The 20,040-nt window shown below is 53.3% G+C and overlaps 1 protein-coding gene across 1 annotated transcript in view; it reads right to left on the bottom strand.

Moving 5' to 3' along the window:
* The window catches only part of Flt4 (fms related tyrosine kinase 4), a 42,554-nt gene that overhangs the window by 15,753 nt on the left and 6,761 nt on the right, over positions 1 to 20,040 (bottom strand). Inside the window, exons 2-17 of the mRNA XM_026780990.1 lie at positions 11,572 to 11,668; positions 10,847 to 11,091; positions 10,485 to 10,597; positions 10,231 to 10,393; positions 9,887 to 10,026; positions 9,430 to 9,598; positions 9,030 to 9,147; positions 5,481 to 5,635; positions 5,225 to 5,387; positions 3,942 to 4,068; positions 2,805 to 2,913; positions 1,637 to 1,999; positions 1,222 to 1,368; positions 997 to 1,128; positions 741 to 847; positions 308 to 443 (exon numbers count right to left, since the gene is read on the bottom strand). Of these exons, the coding sequence (XP_026636791.1) occupies positions 308 to 443; positions 741 to 847; positions 997 to 1,128; positions 1,222 to 1,368; positions 1,637 to 1,999; positions 2,805 to 2,913; positions 3,942 to 4,068; positions 5,225 to 5,387; positions 5,481 to 5,635; positions 9,030 to 9,147; positions 9,430 to 9,598; positions 9,887 to 10,026; positions 10,231 to 10,393; positions 10,485 to 10,597; positions 10,847 to 11,091; positions 11,572 to 11,668 (2,484 nt within the window). The remainder of the gene's footprint in view (positions 1 to 307; positions 444 to 740; positions 848 to 996; positions 1,129 to 1,221; positions 1,369 to 1,636; positions 2,000 to 2,804; positions 2,914 to 3,941; positions 4,069 to 5,224; positions 5,388 to 5,480; positions 5,636 to 9,029; positions 9,148 to 9,429; positions 9,599 to 9,886; positions 10,027 to 10,230; positions 10,394 to 10,484; positions 10,598 to 10,846; positions 11,092 to 11,571; positions 11,669 to 20,040) is intronic.

The raw sequence follows: 20,040 nt of genomic DNA on the forward strand, positions 1-20,040 counted from the left end.
GAGAACAGAGGAGAGACAGACAGGAAGGCCCCAGCATCCTCTCCAGGCAGGTGGGACAGGTCCACCCTACTCAGAACAGCAGGAAATGACCTCGAGGGCCTGGGAACTGGGAGCCCTGGCTGTGGTTCTGGGGAGTCAGGCTCATCTGGAACTAGTCAGGCCAGGTGGGAATCAGGCAGACCATCCTGGCACAAGTTCTAAGAATGGAAGGATTTCTGTCACTTCAGCCTGCTTGACCCTGTGGCAGCTGAAGCTGTCTCTGCCAGGCGGTGCATGCTGGGTAGGGCAAGCTGGGTGCTGGCCTCACCGAGGTGTAACCTTTCCCTGGGGAACTCCCACTGGCTGGCGTCATAGGACAGGTATTCACACTGCTCCTCCAAAGGCACCTCCCCGGGGTCCATGATGATAGACAGGTAGCCCGTCTTGATGTCTGCGTGGGCAGGCTGGGGGTGGGGGTGGAGACAGCTCATTGATTTGGACATAACCACTGTGGCTTGGATATATTTTGCCTAGGGCACATGGCCCTTGCTTCTGAGTTCTCAACCAAGGAGGGGGCAGGTCAACAGGCAACCTCTGCCGGGTTTGGAACCCAGCATGGAAGGGTGGGGAAGATTCCCAGGGCAGGACATTGACAGATGAACCGGAATGGGACTCTTACGGGCTTGCTGGGATGAGAATGGGATGGGGAAACGGGATGCCCCGTTAGGTGATGGAGAACCTTGGTGGAGGGAGACCCTCACCCTTTTCATATTACAGAAGATGAGGAGGAGGAGGACCCAGAAGAAGACAGCGATGACGCCAGTGCCAATGAGTATCACAATCTCCATGCTGCCTTTATCTTCGGAGCCTGGGTGGATAGATAGTGGCTGGGTGAGAGGGAGTATGTACCCAGCAGGAAGTGGCCCTCCGTGCTTGGGTACCACTTCATTAAGTAGCCACGGGAGAGCGCCTGCTGGGTGTGTGAAGTGAGCTGGCCAGAGCCAGGCAGAGACGCACCTTCCACTGCCACACTGGCAGAGGAGTTTACGCAGCCCTTAGCATTGCACACACTGCACAGATAACGACCCGCATCCTCCTCGCGCACGCGCTGGATGCTCAGCCTCTGATTCGAGTCTGCCAGGTCGATTCCTGCAAGTGATAGGATGAAGGTTTCAGCTCAGGTGGGGACATCGGCTTGCAGACCCCCGGACGCTGTCCGTCATCCAGGGCCACTTTCCCTACCAGACTCTTTCTCCAGGAGCCTCTCATCTTTGTACCACACAATACTGGGCACATGCGCTCCGGCCACCGGGCATCGCATCTCCAGCGAGTCGCTCACGTTCACCAGGAGGTCGGTCAAGTTTTGCGTGAGCCGAGGAGCTTCGAGGGCTGGGACAGAGTGGAGAGGGAAGTAAATGAAGGCGCAGAAACCAAGAACGTAGCTCGTTTGTGATGCGGGGCTGGACGTGACACTGAAAGACTGAGCATGCGAAGGACTGAGTACTTCTACGGCTAGTTTGGGCTGCAGGGGTGCTCCTGAAGACCCAGGCTTGTGATTCGAGCACCCAGGGCTGTGCTAGACCAGGTCGCATAGATAGAATCTGCAAAGGCTGCGAAGCGTGGCCCCTCCCTCTCTTGCTTGCCACGCCCATCTCACCCTGCACGGACAGGTACTTCTTGTGGCAGTGCTTGTCTTGGCTGCGCCTATCCTGCACCTCACACACGTAGTCACCCTCGTGCTCGGGCGCCACTCGGGGGATATTCAAGCTGAGGGTGGCGTGGCGGGCCCCGGGCTCCTCCTCCTCTAGGTTGGCCGCTAGGGGCGTGGCATACAGGTGCACGTTTTTGCAGTCGAGCAGTAGGGGGTTCCCTTGAGCGTCGTGTAGAGTGGAGAGGTTGAGCCGGTACCAGCGCAGATGCTCGTAAGTGTAGTTGTCCGCCCGGCAGCTGAGGCGCACCGACTGGCCTTCTAAGGGGTCCTCGGAAGGCTCTGATTCGATACTGAAGCCGTCCGGGATGGCTAGGGAGGAGAAAGGAACCCGAGAGACAATGTCTCCGTGTTTGCTCACCTTACCAGCCGTAGGGTAGGTCTCCCTCTTTACAGTTGACCTTGCGACGTAATCAGTTCTCAATCACGGGTGTACATAATGTGTATCCAGGCTTTCATACTGTCTAGAACCCATTTCCTCTCCTTTTTCTTCCCCTCCCAGAAAAAAGAACCCACCAACTTTTGAAAGTCAGTCCCACCCCTTGGGGTTAGGCTCGTTCTGCACGCCTACCTTTTGGACTCTCTTAGCTATGTGCCAAGCAGGGAGCTGTCCACACAATCCCAGGAGGCCAGGTCCTTAAACTCTTATCACCAGATCAAGCGGACCCCCTTCCTCTTTTGCAACTGACCACCCTCTGACCCTGGTTTGTCCTTGGAATGATTTCATTAGCGTTTGCCAGCGCCATTCTCTTGCTCACCACCTGCCCTTTCAGGTGACTTCATCCATACCCCTGAACCCAGCAAGTGTGACCTCTTTCTTTCTAGAGGTCACTAACTCAAATGATGGAAATTTCTCTCCAGGCCAAAATGCACACAGGAGTCTAAAATGAGAAAGGGTGGGACTTCTCTGCTGGGGGTACCATCCCATTCCACTGGACCAGCACCCAGTCTACAGCGGAGCATCCTTAAATTTATCTCCCACTCTGTGTCATGGTGGTAGGGGTGGTAATCCCACGCTGGGTGCTTCCATGGTCACTAGAAACTCAGTAAGCTCATTCCTGGCACCCAGGACTGCTTAGATGAAGTGGTACCGCTTGGGGACAGTCTGGTTACTCACTGGTCACATAGAAGTAGATGAGACGCTCGTCCTGGCCCACTTTGTTGAAGACCACACACTTGTACATGGCTGACACATTGGCGTCCTGGATCACCAGCTTGCTCACCGTCTACCCAGAACAGAGGCAGAAGGCTTCATTGCTTACCTAGACCCTCCTCCTCATCAAAGAGGCTACTGTGCTCACTAGAAATGGGGGAATAGGTTTGGCCAGAGTCTAGAGACAGCCCAGACGATAAGACAACATCCTTTGTCAGTAGGGAGGTGTCACCTCAAAAAACCAAGAGACAGTGTGTGGACAGCTGACCGGACCAGAGGGATTTATCTGTGCCATGTCTCAGACCGTGGCTATGTTGAGGGGGTCAAAAGTCATTTCGGCAACTGGGCCTCTCTAAGCAAGACTTAAAATCCAGACTGTAATGAGTCACATCAGGGCTAGTCTCTTTAAATTATGGCCTAAGGTCAGGAGCTGGTCACTGTGCAAGGTCTTTGTGATCTGCCCACGTTAGTCCAAAGGCATAGAACACTTCTTCAAGGTCCAGGGTAGTAGAGGAGGTGTGTATACATACGTGTAGGGAGGTATCCCAGGAGTCTAGAAAAATTCTGCCCTTAGGGACTAGGGAGTTTGAAAAGTAGGGGAGGAGAGAGGGCCAAAGGCCCTGCCTACCATCCAAAGACCCCCACCCCCACCCCAAGCCGGGCACTTCCTGGCCAGGCCTGGAACAGGAAGAGGCTCTGGAGGTGTGTAGGAAAACAGGAAGTGACTGTAGGAAGTGGGTGCCTTTGTTCAGTCCCCCTCCCCCTCCTGGTCAAGCAGCTCACCAGCCTGTTATGGAGACCTAGTCAGCCCCCAGCCCCATCCCCTTCCAGACTTGGGACTTGTGGGCAGCTGGGTTCTCCTCCTGGATCTCAGTTTCCTTGTCTGGGAAGGCCTGGCTCACAGGCAGACAGGGAAGCTGGGGCCCAGAGAGCACAGAAAAGTCACCTACCTGGTTGGCAGCTGCAGCTCCCAAAGCTCTGCAGGCCAGGTAGACACCGAGAACAGGCAGGAGGAAGCTCACCCAGCCTCCCTCCTCTTTGCCTACTCTCACTGCCCTAACTTGCCTGCGCCTGGGACTTTTCTCGCCCTATGATCTGTACCTTATTTTTCCCCTCCACAAACTCGGTCCAGGTGTCCAGGCTCTCGATGGGGTTCACAGCATCCTGAGTCGTCACCTCCCTCCAGTCTCGGCATTGTGGCATGCGATCCCGCTGCTGCCGCCTCCGACTGCCGTGGACCAAGAGGGACAAGGGCAGATCAGGGCTAAGGACAGGGAAGACCTAAGCTGGGGGGTTGGGTGGGCCACACCACTGTCATCCTCAGACACTGGCTTGCAGCACAGTGGGTAAGAGACAGTCCTAAGGCTGGGAACAAGGGCAATGAGGGGTTGGAACATGGCTGCTGTCCTGCAATCCTTCCTCCGCACGGACACGGCTCTGCCCTACTTCTGCTCTGCGCCGTCCTTCAGAGTCCAGCTTGCATGTGCTCACCCAGCTTCCAGGAGGAGCACAAGTCACCACTCAGTCCCACAAACCCCACCCCAGCTGACTCCCCTTCTCTCTCCCCCAGGCATGCCCAGGGCTTCATCCTGAGATGAGGCAAGTGGGGCAAGAGGACATCTTGTCTGCCTTTATCTGTAGAGTGGGGAGGGAGCAGCCCAGGACTCTGTCTGCCATTTGACACAGGGCCTGATAGTGGATCACCAGAAGGAGCAAGGATGGAGGCACCAGGTAAGCTGTAGGCTGCGTGGTTCACAAGAGTCCCTCAGGAGGAGCCTTGCATCTGTCACTTCTGAGCTTCCCTACTGACTGCTCAGGAGCCACAGCCTCTGGGCCAGCAGGTGGGGCTAGACTCCTTTCCTGGCTTCTGTTCAGTCCCTAGCATGTGACCACAGAATCTTTCACTAAATGGCAAACCTGACTTGTCATTCTCCTGCTGAAAGCCCTTTACTGATGACTTCAAAGTTCCTGCTCACGTGGCACCTGCCTCCTCTCTCTCCTCTTCCTTCTATGTCTAATTTGTCTCTGCCCAGAATGTCCTTCCGGTTCCCATGTCTATTTTGTTTTCTGTTATCCTGACTTTGAGTTCACTATGTGGCCAAGGATGACCTTCAATTCCTGATCCTCTTGCCTCCACCTCCCAAGTGTTGGGGTAACAGGCATGTGCCACGACACCCACCCAGCTCCTCCTGTCCTTCTGACATGGAGCTGGGTGTATGGAGCATGGCTCAGCATTTGGGCAGGCTCTGTGGTTTATAGCTTTGACACTGGGAATTTTGTCTCCCTTCTCTGGTCCTGTTTCCTTACCTATAAAGGACGAGCTAAGATTCTGTGTGTAGTAGAAGAGATTAGGGAGAATAGGGTACAGTGGGGGGCATACTCACAGGCTGCGCTGGGCAAACGTCTTGCAAGGTGTCCAGGGCCTCCAGTGCCACTGGACACTGAGAGGTTGGGGGACCCCATAGGCAGTGCAGGTGAGGGTCTGGCGGCTGTGGCGGGAGTAGATGCTGGGCGAGGAGGCTTCCTTTTCATGGATGTGGGGAGGCACTGGGGACATAGGCAAATAGACAGTCAGCTGGCTCCCATCACCACCCCACACACCCCGGGACTCATCCCTTCTCCCATCCTTCCGTCCTATACCATTCACCACCAGCTCCAGGCTGATGTTTTGCCTCAGCCCAGCTGCAGAGTTCCACAGGGCGAGAGTGTAGATGCCAGCACTGGCCTCGGTCACCTCTTTGAGCACTAGAGCATGCGGATTGTGGCGCCCAGTCACTGCCTTTCTGTCCTTGTACCTGGCAGAGGAAGGGAATTCAGAAGCTCTGTGGGACCCATGCCAGCTCTGTACGGGCATTTGCAGGCCTTCCAATGAGAATGGTTCTCGGTTTCCTGTTGGTCACCAAAATCTTTAATGATCAATCTAAAATACCTGAGCATATCAACAAAAGCAAGTTTTGTCTAAGGATGCCATACTGAATTTTATAGTTTGTATGCTAATTAAAAGTAAATAAATCAAGATAAAATAAAACAAAAAATACCTAAAGCTCAAATCTCTTCTGTAAAGTAACTTAGAATGTGCACAAAAGTTATAGACAGCCCTCTGTATACCGTAAATCATCTTGAGATGACATCTGGTACTCAAGACACTGTGTTGCATAAAAGGTGGTGATATTCACATGCTCAAGGACTATGGCAAAAAACAAAAGGTCCATATGCTTGGTACAGACACATCTAAAAAGATATTTTCCACCCAAGGTTCACTGACTCTGTGGCTGCAGAATACACACATAGGAAGGGTCCACACTTTCTGCTAGAAGTGGGAAGAGAAGGTCATGTGGCTTGTCTTGATAGGTCAAGCTAGAGCAAGAGGCCTCTCCCACACCAGACCAAGGAGGGCAGCAGGAGTATGGGGTGAGCAGGAGTCTCTGGTCTCGGGAGAGGTAGACAAAAGCTCCGAATAGGCTAAATCAACCCACTGTCATTACTTATGTGGCTATCTTGGCAATGCCACTGACCTTCAGGACCATAGTGAGATCTGTAGTGGCACTTCCGGACTCACCCCTAAATCCTGACATCCCCCCAGCCCCCAGCAACCGGTTTCTGCTTAGGGCAGCTACCCTCTCTTCGTCCCGTCTGTGAGCCTGACCTAGGGATGAAGAAGGCAGCGTGCCAGTTCCTCCACACCTGCTGACTGACCGTAATGCCCTCGGTGGGCCCCTATTCTTTCTCACAGTGCGTATTGATGAGCGAAGGGACAGTGACAGCTGAGCACATGGAGTGGCAATTGCCTGGTTTTCTGACACCTGGCTCTGGGTGCTTCTGTGGGTTCTCCACACACGTAGCCTTCACAGGGCTTTTGATTCAATGCTATACTAGCTTGGATGCTCTTTCTGTATTAAGACAATTTGTAAGACTCTCTCCTTCCTTCACTGGGGCCAGGGTACTGGCTCTTCAACGATCGTTGTCATCTGGCCCTGCCTACCCTGTTCCTCTTCCTTCCTTCCTCCCTCCCTCCCTCCCTCTCTCCCTTCTTTTTCTCCTCTAGATCAAACTCAGGACCTCCACACCCTATGCCAGTGTTCTGCCATTTAGTTACACTCCTCCCAGGTACACTGAGACACTGAGTTTTCTTTTCTTTATTTTTTTTTTCCGGATTTTCCAGACAGGGTTTCTCCGTAGCTTTTTGGTTCCTGTCCTGGAACTAGCTCTTGTAGACTAGGCTGGCCTCGAACTCACAGAGATCCACCTGCCTCCGCCTCCCGAGTGCTGGGATTAAAGGCTTGCACTGCCACCGCCCAGCTACACTGAGTTTTCTATAAGTATGTTGGTTGACTCTTCTCTCCCTGAGCTGTGAGCTCCAGTGAGAAGAGTGACAGCCCCAGGCTGTATCCTGTTTACACAATGCCCCACCAGGCATGTGTGGTCACTCTAGACCTCTGCTACATGCGCAAACAAATGCCTCACAAGCTGGACTATTCCTGCAGCCTGAGTCCTGGGCTTGGAGCTAGCTCTCCCAGGCCCCTCCCCTCCGGATAGGCTAAGCCGTGACTCTACAGCTCTGAAAAGACACATCTCTTAGGTAAAGACCTAAGATAGGACAGATGTAGTTGATAGCAGCCAGGGCTTAGAGAGGCAGGTGGCTTGCCTAGGATCACAGAGCAGGGCAGGTAGGACAGAGGCAGAATCGAGGCCATGCTCTCTGCCTGGCTGTGCTGCAGAAGGCTTCTGGAACCCCAGGCTTTTTAGTTTGTCACGTACGTGACCCTTGGAAGATCCCTTAACTGTCCCAAGCCTCAGTGTCTTTACTTAGAAACTGGAGCATTATTCTTGCAGGAATCTCAAAGGCTCAGCACACTGGGCCAAAGACCCAGTCCATCTGTCTGTCTACTAGACCAGCCACCATTCACTGATTTAGAGTACTTCTACCAACGTGCCACGCGAGCAGTGGTCGCCCGTGGGACTGTGAGGAATGCAAGTGCCCTGGGTCAGCAACACACTTCTGAGAGGAAGATGTTGGCTAAAAGGTCAGAGAAGGTAAGTTCATTCCTGTGGAAGGCTATGCTGAGCGCAGGCTCAGTCCTGCTGGCCTTGGGGGTCAGGGACCTCTAGGACTCTAAAAGTTACATTTATGCAAGAGATACTCCTAGCTTCATCCGTGCCTTCGGGACCTTCCCTCAAGGCTTCTGGTACTAGATGACCCAAAGCTATGACCTTAAATGGAGGATTCAGGGTCACAAGATTTGTGACTGGGACATCCTGAGCCTTCCCAGAAGCCAATTTCCAGCCTATGGCCAGTGGGTCCTGGCTGAGGACCTTTGGGACCTCTGCTTGTCCTGGTGCCAGAACCTCGTACCAGGTGCGAGATGTCTCACACTTAGAAGGGCAGGGCTGCTCTGGGTTGACAAGAAAAGACAGAATAGGAACTCCTCCCAGGAGACCTGGGGCTTTGGTGGGAATGCTTGTCCCTCCTCTGGCCCATTTTCTTATCTACAATGTAGGTGGAGGCTGCAATAAGATCTATTTATGATTGAATCAAGGCGATAGCTCAGAGTGTACGGGAGGATCAGGAAGATGCTGCACTTTCCTGGGAGCATCTAGAAGGATGTAGCCATCACTGAGGGATCCCTCTGTGCCCTGGGCACACCCTGTAGGGAAAGCCTAACTCTCAGTTCTCCTGCAGGCCTCTCCCTGCCATGTATATCAGAGCCAGGCTCCACTACAGTTTATCAGTCTCGTGACATCTCAAATTTGTGGGTCAGAAGGTCCTCAGAGAGGAACTCTTATAGGAAGGGAGACCAGAGAACAAGCCACTATAGGGCAGACCCTGAGTTTGCTCAGTGTGGAAATCCAGCTGGCAGGGTCTTGGAGATTCTGGGGGGAGGCAGGGAGCAGGTAGATAGAACCCTGTGCTGTCCATACCAGAACCTGGCATTTAGACATTCTGGGGTTTAGCAGCTTCAGGACTAACCTCCTTTCTAGCTGAATATGTTCACTCTCTTTCGGGGCTCTGTTTAGTAAGGGTTTCACCTGAGTTTCAGGGTATGCAGGCCCTGATGGGCAGGGACAGATCCCCTTCTGAGATCCAGGGCTAATGATCTGATGGGGAAGAACACTGTCCTTCTCACTCTCTGGCCAGTCCTTGTGTTAATCCTGGCACTGGCAGTAAGGGGAGGGGGCCTGGATTGTTACCATTGGAACTCCGGTGGGGGGTAAGCTGCCAGCTTCACAGGCAGTTTCACCAGCTCGTCACCGGCGGTGGCTTCCAGGACAGGTCCTTTGAGCCAATCGACACTGATGAAGGGCTTCTCTGCCAAACAGGAGGCAAGAGTGTAAACTCGGGGGTGAGCTACCATCCACCAGGCTTCCCAGCCTCCCCCTGCAGACTGGATCTTGTCTTGCTGTCCAGCTGGTAGAAGCTAGGCAGGGCTTCCCCTCACAGCCTTTCCTTCCTTTCGGCAGGCCCCTGCTGCTCAGGTGCATCATGACCTCTGACCCACACTGCACAAGGACCCTTGTTCTCCGGGCTCAGTGATACTGGACCCATCCCATCCCATGCTGGGCACAATGACCTCAGCCTCCCAGGTCATACCGTGCACAATGACCTCTGTGCTTTCCCGGAACCGCTGAATGCCATTGTTGGCCTCACACACGTAGGGACCCAGGTCGTGCTGGCTGACATTGTGGATGGTCAGGATGCTGGAGAGTTCTGTGTGAGTCTGCTGGGAACGTCGCTCAGGTACCCACTTACCCCGCTCTGCCTGCCACACCCAGGGGAAGCCCGGGATCAGCAGGCAGGCAGGGGCAGACCCAACCTAGCAAAGCCACACACCCCTGTCCAAACACAAGTAGCTCTGGATATCTAGCCCCTGAGTTGGCTTTGGGATGGGAAAACTTCCCCAACACATTTGGGTTCCTGAGTCTATATCTCCTCCGCACAGGGGCCCACTATGTGCCAGGTACAGGTAGACTGGGCATGGCGAGTCGTAGAGGGGGCACTGAGGACAGGGCAGTGGGAAGAAGGGACCTGGCAGAGCTGCTGACCTTACCTGCTTCCCTGGATAATCCCAGTCGAAGGTGACACCCGAGTTGAACTCAGCCCACACCGTACAGTTCAAAACCAGCTTCTCTCCAACCAACAGCTCCAGTGACTTCTTGGGGAACAGCTGGATGTCATATAGCTCATTGCCTGGTGACACACACAGTGTCACCTCCCACACTTCTCATAGGACAACACACACAGCGTGGAGAGCAGTGGGTGGTAAGACCATCCGTGATGCTAACAGCCCCGCGACTCGGAACTAGCGGCACAGGGTTACAGCATGCCTGCCCTGCTGTTCTCGGGGGTGCACAAGTGTGGTAACTGGGGTGAGATGGAAGTGGCAGCCCCTACCTGTGATATGCACGATGAAGGGATTGGAAAGGAAGTCCCGGTCACCCCAGGTGGTCTCGCATTGCAGGTACAGGGCGTCACGCAGCAGCAGTGTGGGTACCTGCATGCCCCGGCGGTCATCCCACAGCACCTTTTGCCCATCGGGGTGTAGCACTGAGCTTTGCTGCAGGGACACAGGGACTGTCAGCTGCCTTTCACAGGGATGGCACTGGAGGACGGGATCATGGGGTGAGAGGCCGGGGAAGGAAGAGTACCGAGCGCAGTGTGATGTTGAGGCCGGGAATGGACACCAAGCAGGGCACCCACATCAAGTCCTTCCTGGTGACCAGGAGCGTGTCAGGTTTGTTGATGAAGGGCTGTTCAAAGTCTGTAGAGATGGCATAGAAGTGGGGTAAGGTAGCCGTCCAGGATGTCTCTGGCTAGGGCTGGGGGGTGTGGGAAGTATAAGGGAGCCCCATGGGTCAGGGTGGTGAAGTTCTAGCCTCCTGCTTCTGTGTGGAGCACAGGAAGGCCCCATAATCACTCCTGCCTGCCTGGTGTCAGCAGGCTGGAGGTGGTGCCTAGTAGCCTAGGCACCAGCTACTCCCTCCAGGACCCGGCCCCGGACAGGCCTCACCTCTTACGAACACATAGGTGCTGGCAGCTGTGGTGCCCTCAATTCTGGCCTTGATGTACTTGTAGTAGCAGTGGTAGCTGCCCGTGTTGTTGGCGTGAGTCTGGGCCAGCAGCAGCACCTTGCAGTAGGGCCTAGCTTCTGTGCCTTCACAGTCTTCCACAACCTGGGTCTCCTCACCGTCCTTCCCACCTGGGGTCAGTACCTCCTGGGCCCCTGGCCAGGTCCACTCAAGGGGGTGCTGCCCCCTAGCAGAGAATAGTAGAAATAAGCATCTCTCCTTCCCAGTTTTAGCTTAGAGCCACAGTCTCCAAGGAGCCTCCCTCAAGGGTCAAGCAAGAGCTCTGGCCATCATTCTCTCTTCCCAGAGAAGGGCAACCCTAGCTTGGGGTATATTCCACAGATCCACCCCCCTGAGCCCTTGACTCTCTGCCTAGTTCTTGGAGCTGTGAATGGACAGGCTGGTAACACAGGCCTTCTTCAATAGCTGGTACTCTGAGGAGGCTCTAGGATCTGAGGGGTAGGCCGGGAGCTAGTGAGAGGTAGCTGGGAATGGATGTAGGTGATCTGGAAGAGGTTTTAGGGGAGGCTGGGTGAGTGCAGGTGCCTCTGGGAGACCACATGCTAAGACTCCCACTCAGCCTACTCTGGGGAGTTCTTTAGTCAGCTACCTCTTGTCTCAGTCTAGGGCAGCCTTCATGGACTGCCAGGTGGGGAGGAGCCAGTACCTGCAGGATATGGATAGGCTGTCCCCAGTGTCGATGACGTATGTGTCCTCTGTGATGTTCAGGGTCGGAGGGGTCATGGAGTAACCATTTGCCAGGCCTGAGGTGAAAGACAAGGTTACAGCGGTGTTACGTCATGGGGTCACGCGACAGCTCCTGCACTGTCCGGGCACAGTTGGGCCCTCTGGGATGTTTCCCCAAGGCAGGGCTAGCCTAGTGGCTTTCAGTCAGCCTGGCCTTGTCTCCCCATGTGTAGCCTTGCTACAGCGTCGACCCAAAGGTGCCACAACAACTTCCGATCTCTACCACAAACTATCCCTTGCTCTGGTCAAGGCCACCGGTCCCCACCACAGCCCTGCCCTGTCTCCGTTCACAAATGGAGCCCAATTCCAGCTAACTTTGACTGCTGCCCTGACTTGTGACTTTAAATGAGCTGAGCTGCTAACAGGAAGCAGGAAGAGGAGGAGCCTCCAGGTCTCCTCCTATGGGATGGGGCTAGCAGGAGACCGGAGAAGAGATTTGGAGTGTGGAGACTCCCCAGTTTTGCCAGAGACCCCCCTCCATCCTGAATCCCACACCCATACCTACTGCTTATGAGAAGTTCATGTATCCTAGATCCATGCTCCGCCCATGACCTCGCCCTCTCCCAGGTCCCAGACAGTTTCTTTCTTCAGTTTCTGGGCTCTACCAGCTTCTCTCCGCTCTGCCTGTCTGAGCCTCCTCTGAGTTTTGCCTGCCCAGGTTTCTTCCACACCCTCAGGCCTTCCCATGGTGTTCCTCTCGAGATACACAAGTGAATCTGCTTTGGCAGAACCCACCTTCTGCCTTCCATGGCTAGAATGGTTAGGTGAGGCCTCTCTGCTCTCCAGGATCTCACCTCTGTAGCTCACACACATAGTTCTGCACCATCAACCATCTCCGAGTAGGATGTGCATGCGCACACGCACGTATGTGTGTCTGCACATGTGTAAAGTGGGGTCTTCTGTGTACACACATCTATCTGTATCTGAGGGCCTGGGTGAGCAGACGTGCATATCTCTGAGAGATGCGTGTGGCTCTAGCTGTGTTCACAAGTGTGCACAGTTGTGCCATCTCCGACGGGTTCTCAATTGCATATACGTGACGGATGGGGTGGATTCCTGATGGGGGCAGAGGGGAGCATGGCCTGAGGGAGGTCTGGCCCTGGAACTTTGGCAGATGCATCCTGCCAGGACCGTCCTGAGACAACAGGAAGGGAGGACTGCGTCCTGTACCCCTCCCCATTCCCTGTCCTCCTGGGATGGTGGTCACAGTCCACTCTCTTGCCACTAGCCCCCTTTTAGTCCTAGAGGCCCTTGGGGTTTGGAGCAGCAACTCAGACCGTTTTGTTCCTCAGCTGGTTCTGTGGTCCCAGATTTCTGCCTTATAGCTAGTGGGGAGCGGGGAGAGAGCCTGGAGTATCCCACTGCAGATGGTTCTACACACGCTGACCACAAGTCACCTGATGGGGTGGATGGTGCCAGGAATACATGCTCCACACAGGATGGATCAGCATCATGCAGACAGCCCAGCTACCAGTCAACATACGGTGGTCTCTCTTCTGGTTACAATTTGGAACCATTTTCCCTCTTCTATTCATGTCACCTCACAGCCAGACTTGCCTAGGACCTCATCACGTATCTAATCCTATCGTACAGTCAGGGAGACTGAGGCCTCAGCTGGACCAAGGATCTGCCCTATGAAGGTAGCTGCTTGACAGCTTGTGAGCCGCTGTGTCTGCTGCCAAGGACTCCCCCCCCCCCCCCGCCACACACACACACACTTTGTGTTTAGCTCTTGTTACACAGACCAGTAGCCCTGGCCTTGGGACACAGCTTTCTCTGGGTTTCTGAGGCGAGAAGTGTCTGGACTCTGCAGACTGTTCTCTGAACGAAAGGGTACCTGACCTATGCATGGTAGGTAGGTCTGAGTCTGAGGTGATGTCTACCATGTTTGGAAGAGAGCTCAATTTCAGGGCTTGAAGGAATCCCAAAAGGCTCTTTGCAGAGCTAGGCTTTAAAGCAGTTTTTTTGTCTGCTAAACACTGAAAAAATTAATAAAGCCATACAAGGTAAACAGCTGGGCAAACACGTAGGTGATTGAGTGGACAGTGGTCTATAATCTGAGCTACAGAAGGAGGTGGTGTGATTGGCATGGGTCTTGACCTGTGGGAGTGAGAGACCTGTCCCTTTCTGATGGCCCTGATGGAGGTTAGGATGAAGGTGACCTGTGGCATATGAGGAGAGCTGCTATGATCAGTGCATATCTACATCAACCCTACTTAGGATAGAGGACTTTCCCCCCACCCCCAGTGAAGTTGGGAGTGTACACCCTTGCACACTCCTGGCAATTGCCAGCTGCAGGACTGTGGCAACTGGAAGCCCAGCTTTCTTTGGTGGCTTTTGCTTTTTCTTAGCTTTTGAGACACAGCAGAGGAGCAGCCGACCTGCTGGCTGGTCCTTGTCCCTCTGGCCTCAGCTCCTAAGAGGCCCAGGGCATTGCAGCTAGTCTGTCCTGCAGTCTAGGGCATTCCCATTTCCTTCCCTTCTGGGGATATCCCTCTTTAGTCTAGTCCAATATACCCCTTCCCTAGGGAGCAGTCATCATCATTCAGGCTTCCGCCTTGTCCTTCTGGGGGATCCTGCTGTTAGAATGGTAATTAGCCTGAATGGTGGCTTTTATCTTCCTGAACTCTAAACGGGAGGTGCACACCAAAGATTCAGAAGGAGAATGTGAGAGTGGCTGGTGGTAATAGAAGGAAAGAGAATAAGATGAATGATGGACCATCAGGTGAACAAATGGGGTGGATGGGAGATTGGGCAGGTAGATGGATGAAGTACACAGACTGATGGATGAATGGATGGATGGAGGAATGGGAGAGGGTGGGTAGATAGATGGATGGAAAGAATAGAACCCATCCATACTGCATCCCCCAGTATTAGGAATTAGTCCCAATTAAGACTATCCATCCTGTTTCCTCCTGCTTATGTGAAACCTGACTGAGGACACCATTTCCTCCGCTGGGTTCTCCCCCTAGACCCCATATTCCAGATGGAGAATGCCTTTTGGCCATTTCCCCTCCCTGCAGCAAGCCTGCAGGCTCATGCTTTTGATGGCACCATACTCTCCCCCACTAAAGCTGTCATCGGCTTCTCTCCTGCTCACTTCCTTTCATTCTCTGCCGACTATAGCTCCTGGCTCACCATCCTCCTCCCCACCCCAGCTCATGCCCTTCTCCATGACTTCAACATCCACAGGATGACTCACCCGCTCCCTCCCTCAACTTTGAGATCCTCTCCTCCTCTCCTGTCAGCCACTGGCTTCCAGGGGGGCACACCCTGGATGTAGTCACCAGCAGAAACCGCGCCATCCCCGAATGCCTGCTACCCTAGGTTTCCTTTGTTTTCCTTCCTTTCTTGCTTATCCACCACTGAAATTTTTCATCTTCATCAAAAACATCTATCGCCCCATCTCCTCTCCTGGCTCTCTGTTCATAGCAAATCACTCTGATTGTCGTTTTGCCCATAATCCTCCCTTCCAAGCCAGGACGCCACATTCCAGAGAAACTCAACCCTGCCTAGTGAAGCCCCTCATACTGACCATGTCCCATTGATTTTACTTCTTGCAGACTGAGCAGGCTAATATGTCCAGAATGTTCCTTCTTTCCCAACTGTCAGCATTCACAAACAAGACGATATCAGATGGAATGATTTGCTGTCCTTCATCTGAAGCTCACACCCTCCTCAAGGAAGGACTTCTGGAATTCTGGCTATCAAACCACGCTTGTGTGCCCTCACTTCCTACATCCGAGTCTCACTCTCTTCTGATGGCTAGTCTCTATGGAAACCCCTCCCATCTTCACACCAGAAACACAGCGAAGCAATTCTCCACTGCTCTGGCTACCGTTTCTTCATATTCTTCTTTGTGGCCCAAAGTTCTCCTTCACACCTGCTTGTATTGCACACTTCTGGGTGAAGTCCCACTACGTAGCGATTCCCATGCCTCAGATTCGGAGGTGACTCGGGACACTCGCTGGTTCCCCTGACCTTGCTCTCTCCTCTTCTTCTTTGGTCTCCTCTGCCCACCATTGCCTTTGTTTACTCTCCCTTCCTCATGCTCTCTCTTCTCAAGGTCCAGATAATTAAAAAGACATTTATTTTCAGCTCAGACCACTTCTCTCCACTCAACTAAAGGCATCCTGATGCGCATTGGATTTGGCCCCACAGACACTCACTCCAACTTTCATTTTCCTTATCTAAAGGCCAGACTCAGACTCTGTTACCCCTGTCAAAGGCTCCTTCTTCTAGAGTCTTGGTGTCTCCAGATGGGAATCACCGTGGACAGCTGCCTTCTTTCCCTTACTTCACACACCACAATGCCTGGTAGGTCCCATGCATTACTTTTTCGGCCTGTGCTCACCTGGTGGGGGCCTACCAGCTACATTTGCCCCCAAAGTGGCCTCTTGTCTTTCTCATGATTTTCTCCATGCATTTGTTGGTAATAACAAATGTTATTAATATGTTATTATTATAACACACAGTGTGTGTGTGTGGGGGGGGGGTTGAAGAGATGGCTCAGTGATTAAGAGCACTGGCTATTCTTCCAGAGGACTGGATTTGATTCTTAGCACCCACATGTTAGCTCACAACCGTCTGAAACTCCAATTCTAAGGCATCTGATACTTTCTGCACTCTGTGGGCACCAGAGTCCAGTGGTGCAAAACACCCATACACATAAATAGTTACATATATTAAATGTGTTTGTATGTATCATAATGAAGCCATATCCTACATATCTTTGAATCTTTTTTTTTAAAGATTTATTTATTTATTAAGCATACAATGTACTGCTGGCAAGGAACGCACCAGGTCTCATTACAGATGGCTGTGAGCCACCATGTGGTTGCTGGGAATTGAACTCAGGACCTCTGGAAGAGCAGCCAGTGCTCTTACCCTCTGAGCCATCTCTCCAGCCCCATATCTTTGAATCTTTTATGTGACTTCAAACTGCCTTTCTGGGAAAATCCGACTTCCTGACAGGCCCAGCGCCTGCTCACCTCTGCGCATGCTCACGGCCCATTTCTGCCTCACATCCACATCCCCTCACCACCACACCGTGCAGCAGCATGCCATGCTCATTCTGCCTCAGGGCCACGAGCTTTCTCTTCATGTTCTGCTTAACTCCAGGCCACAGCTTAGATGTGATCGCCTCACTTTGACAAAACCCAAGTTCCTGCTTCAAGCTCTTCAGCCTTGTGCTTGCTTATGCCATCATTTGTACCCCCCCCCCCTGCTTTCCGTTGCCCTCCGTTTGAAATAAGCATCAATGGGTAAGGAACAAGATAATTCTCTCTTCTACCCCTCCCCATGCCTAGTTCAGCACCAGGCAAGGTAAAGACTCACTGAATGACTAAGTGGATGGGTAGATGGAAGGACGGGTGAGTAGCAGGACAGATGGATGAACAGACAGACAGGCAAAAGTGAGGATGGATGGATGATTGGACGGATGATACAGAGATGGAAGGATGCAGTTTGTAGTGGTAACAGATGAGCGTGTGAACCGATGGATGGAAGGATGGTCAGATGGACGGATAGATGGCTTGGTAGAGGGATTGAAAGGCATAGTTGGCAGAGTGAACAGATGGGTCTGTTGATGGATGTATGGACGGGTGGGTGGGTGGCTGTGTGGAAGATGGGCTAAACAGAGCTCAGCGTTATTTCTTCGGGCTGGAACTATGTAGGATCTCGGTGCTTCCAGTTTTGAACGGGCAGGAGAACATCAGATTGCTAGGTAGCTGGGCCTATTTGGGTCTGAAGGCTGCTGTGTCCTGAGGCTCTGTGACTGCCCAACCCCCACATGCAACCCTGAAAAGGGTGCATCCTTCCTGCTTGGCTGTTGACTGTCTCTGCTGTCCTTCCTTTCCCGCAGCAGGAAGTACTGTCATCCTGGTCTCTGCTGCGCTCCCCCTGCCTTCCTGTTCCTGACTCGGGAACTGACTTCTTCCTCCCAGGGCCAGTAGGTCCCTGGCCCCCAAGGCTGCAGCAGGGCAGTAGAGGCAGACGCCAAGCAGGGGTCAGGAAGGCCAGAGTGCACACCTCCACTTCCCTGTGCTGTCAGCAGTCCTGGGGGCACCATCCAGCCTTGGGTCACAGAGACCCTGGCGTCAGGCGCAAGAGACTGTGGTGCAGCCGCTCCCGAGGCAAAGCTGGCATCTAGCTGAGGGTTAGACAGGTGCTACGGAAATCTTCTGGCAGATAAGCGCTGGGCGCCGGCCAGGCAAATGGGCAGCTGGCCTGGCGATCGACATCTCAGTACTCACAGCAGCCTTAGAGGGAGGGGAGCATCCTGAGTCCAGTCAGTGGCAAGGAATCTGAGGTAGCAGGTAGCAGTTTTAGGGTAGTCCAGATCTAGCTAAGCAGAGGTCCATCCCTGCTTCGGAGCCTAAGGGCAAAGATCCTCTGGGCAGAAGCTAGAGCTTTCTCTTCCTCCGAATCCTTCACCGAAAGCCTTAGAGACCCCCTCATAGGAAAGCTCATGCAGGAAGCCATGTGGTCCTGAGCAGCCAGCTTTCCCCTCATTTTTTTTCTGCTTCCTGTTCATCTATTTCTTTAGTTTCATGGTCCAGTTTATGGCCAGCAAATCCCTTTAAACCACCAACCATTTCCCCCTTCTTTCCCTTTTCTGACAGGGTTTCATATAGCCAAGACTCGTCTTAAACTCTCTGGCCTCTTGCCTCAGCCTCCCAGATGCTGTGATTACAGCATCTACCTCCATCCCCAGCCAAGACACATTTTCAAAAGCACCTTCCCAGAGGGTCAAGCGGAGCTCGACCAAACACAAGAACCGCTGAGACCTAGTGAGGATTCTTCCTTTACTGTGACTGTCCCTGGGCTGGGTGTGTTTCCGAGTCCTGCCCAGGTGGGTCCAGAGAGAGGATGCTCAGGAAATATGAAGGATGCTAAGGATGCATGTAGAAAGGGTTATGAGACAAAGAAGTCTGAAGCCAAGGGAGGGGACAGAATCTACTTGATGAATGTGCCCAGGAGATATTCTGGGACTCCAGAAGGTGAAAAGTGTTGGTTTTCTTTGCAGGGCAGGTTGGAGGGGTTTTGGGGGAGCTGCTGCACAAGTCCTGGGATGCAGCCAAGGAAAGTTGGCATGATGGTGTGAGTTACCAATGGGCACACCTTCGACACTCCTCCTCACCTTCATCCTAACACCTCTCTGTTCTTTCTCTCTTGTCACTCTGAGCACTGGCCTGACTCCTCGGTGCCCTGCAGCCTCCTTGGCCTCTAGCCTATTTCTAAGCACAGAGGGACAATGTTGCTTCAGGGCCCTGTCCCTGGTTCCCATAGACCATCTGGAGCTATGGATGTCCTCAGGCTGGCCTTATTTCCTGAAAGGCTGCATGTCTCCACATTCTGGCTGAACACATTGAGTTGGCCTGGCTTCGGGCAATGTCTTCTGACCTCCTTGTCTACACCTGGAGAATTACTGCAGCTCGGAGGCCTGTGCAACCTCTCTGTCTGGTAGTGAGCCTTCGAGTAACGCCTGCAGCCCAGCCCTGACCCGAATCTCCGGGAGGGTTTGCGTCAGGTGAGGGTGCCAAGAGGCAAAATGTTAGCAGTTCACATCCAGGTCCTTAAGTCCAGTATGATGGCCATGGAATGATACTGGGGTCTCTGCCCCCGAGCTGACTCAGAAAACAGGCTTATTGTGTCAAGAGTGACATGCCCAGGAGGACAGAGACGGCCAGACTGTTGCCTACAGACAAGCTGTGGTGGGATATAATGGGGCACAGCTGGCTGGGCGGAGCTCAGGTTCTAGGGCATTATTCTCAGGGCTGCCCCTGTGCTCTCCCTGGCACGGCAGACAGCTGGCAGGGAGATGGCAGGAGTGTTCTATTGTGGAGTCCTCCTGAGCTGGCTGACACACCTTGCCTTCTGAGCTCAAGGCTCAAGTGGCAATCGGGATCTCGTTTCCCACCTATAGGGCCGGAGTTTCCAGGGCTAGAGGGTGCTGCCCTGGGTATGCTTGGAGCTGGCTGGTTCGTCACCACAACGGCCTGGACCAGATTTCAGTTCCTCTCTCTAAGCTCCCATATTGTCCCCTTGTGAGATGTGAATTCCTCCTAAGATTACCGTGAGTGATAGATCACAAATACCGCAATACATACCCAGAAACCACTACAAGTTTAGAATAAATAGTGACTGACCCATTGCTACCATCTGCCTGCTGAGTGCTTGGCTTAAGGCTTCTGTGTCTGCCAATCATTCTGTGTTGGGTCAGAACAGGCAGGGAGGAGGCTTGGGGCAGCCTTGTTTGATGGGGGCCAGGGAGGGTGTTTTTGAGAGCTCATCTGCAGTTTGTCAACCTAATAGGAAGTTACTGACCTACATGGTAACTAAAAACCAGATAGATGGGAGAGAGAAGGAGAGAGAGAGAGAGAGAGAG

This window comes from Microtus ochrogaster, chromosome 7 (assembly GCF_000317375.1).
Source record: "Microtus ochrogaster isolate Prairie Vole_2 chromosome 7, MicOch1.0, whole genome shotgun sequence".
NCBI classification, from domain to species: Eukaryota; Metazoa; Chordata; class Mammalia; order Rodentia; family Cricetidae; genus Microtus; species Microtus ochrogaster.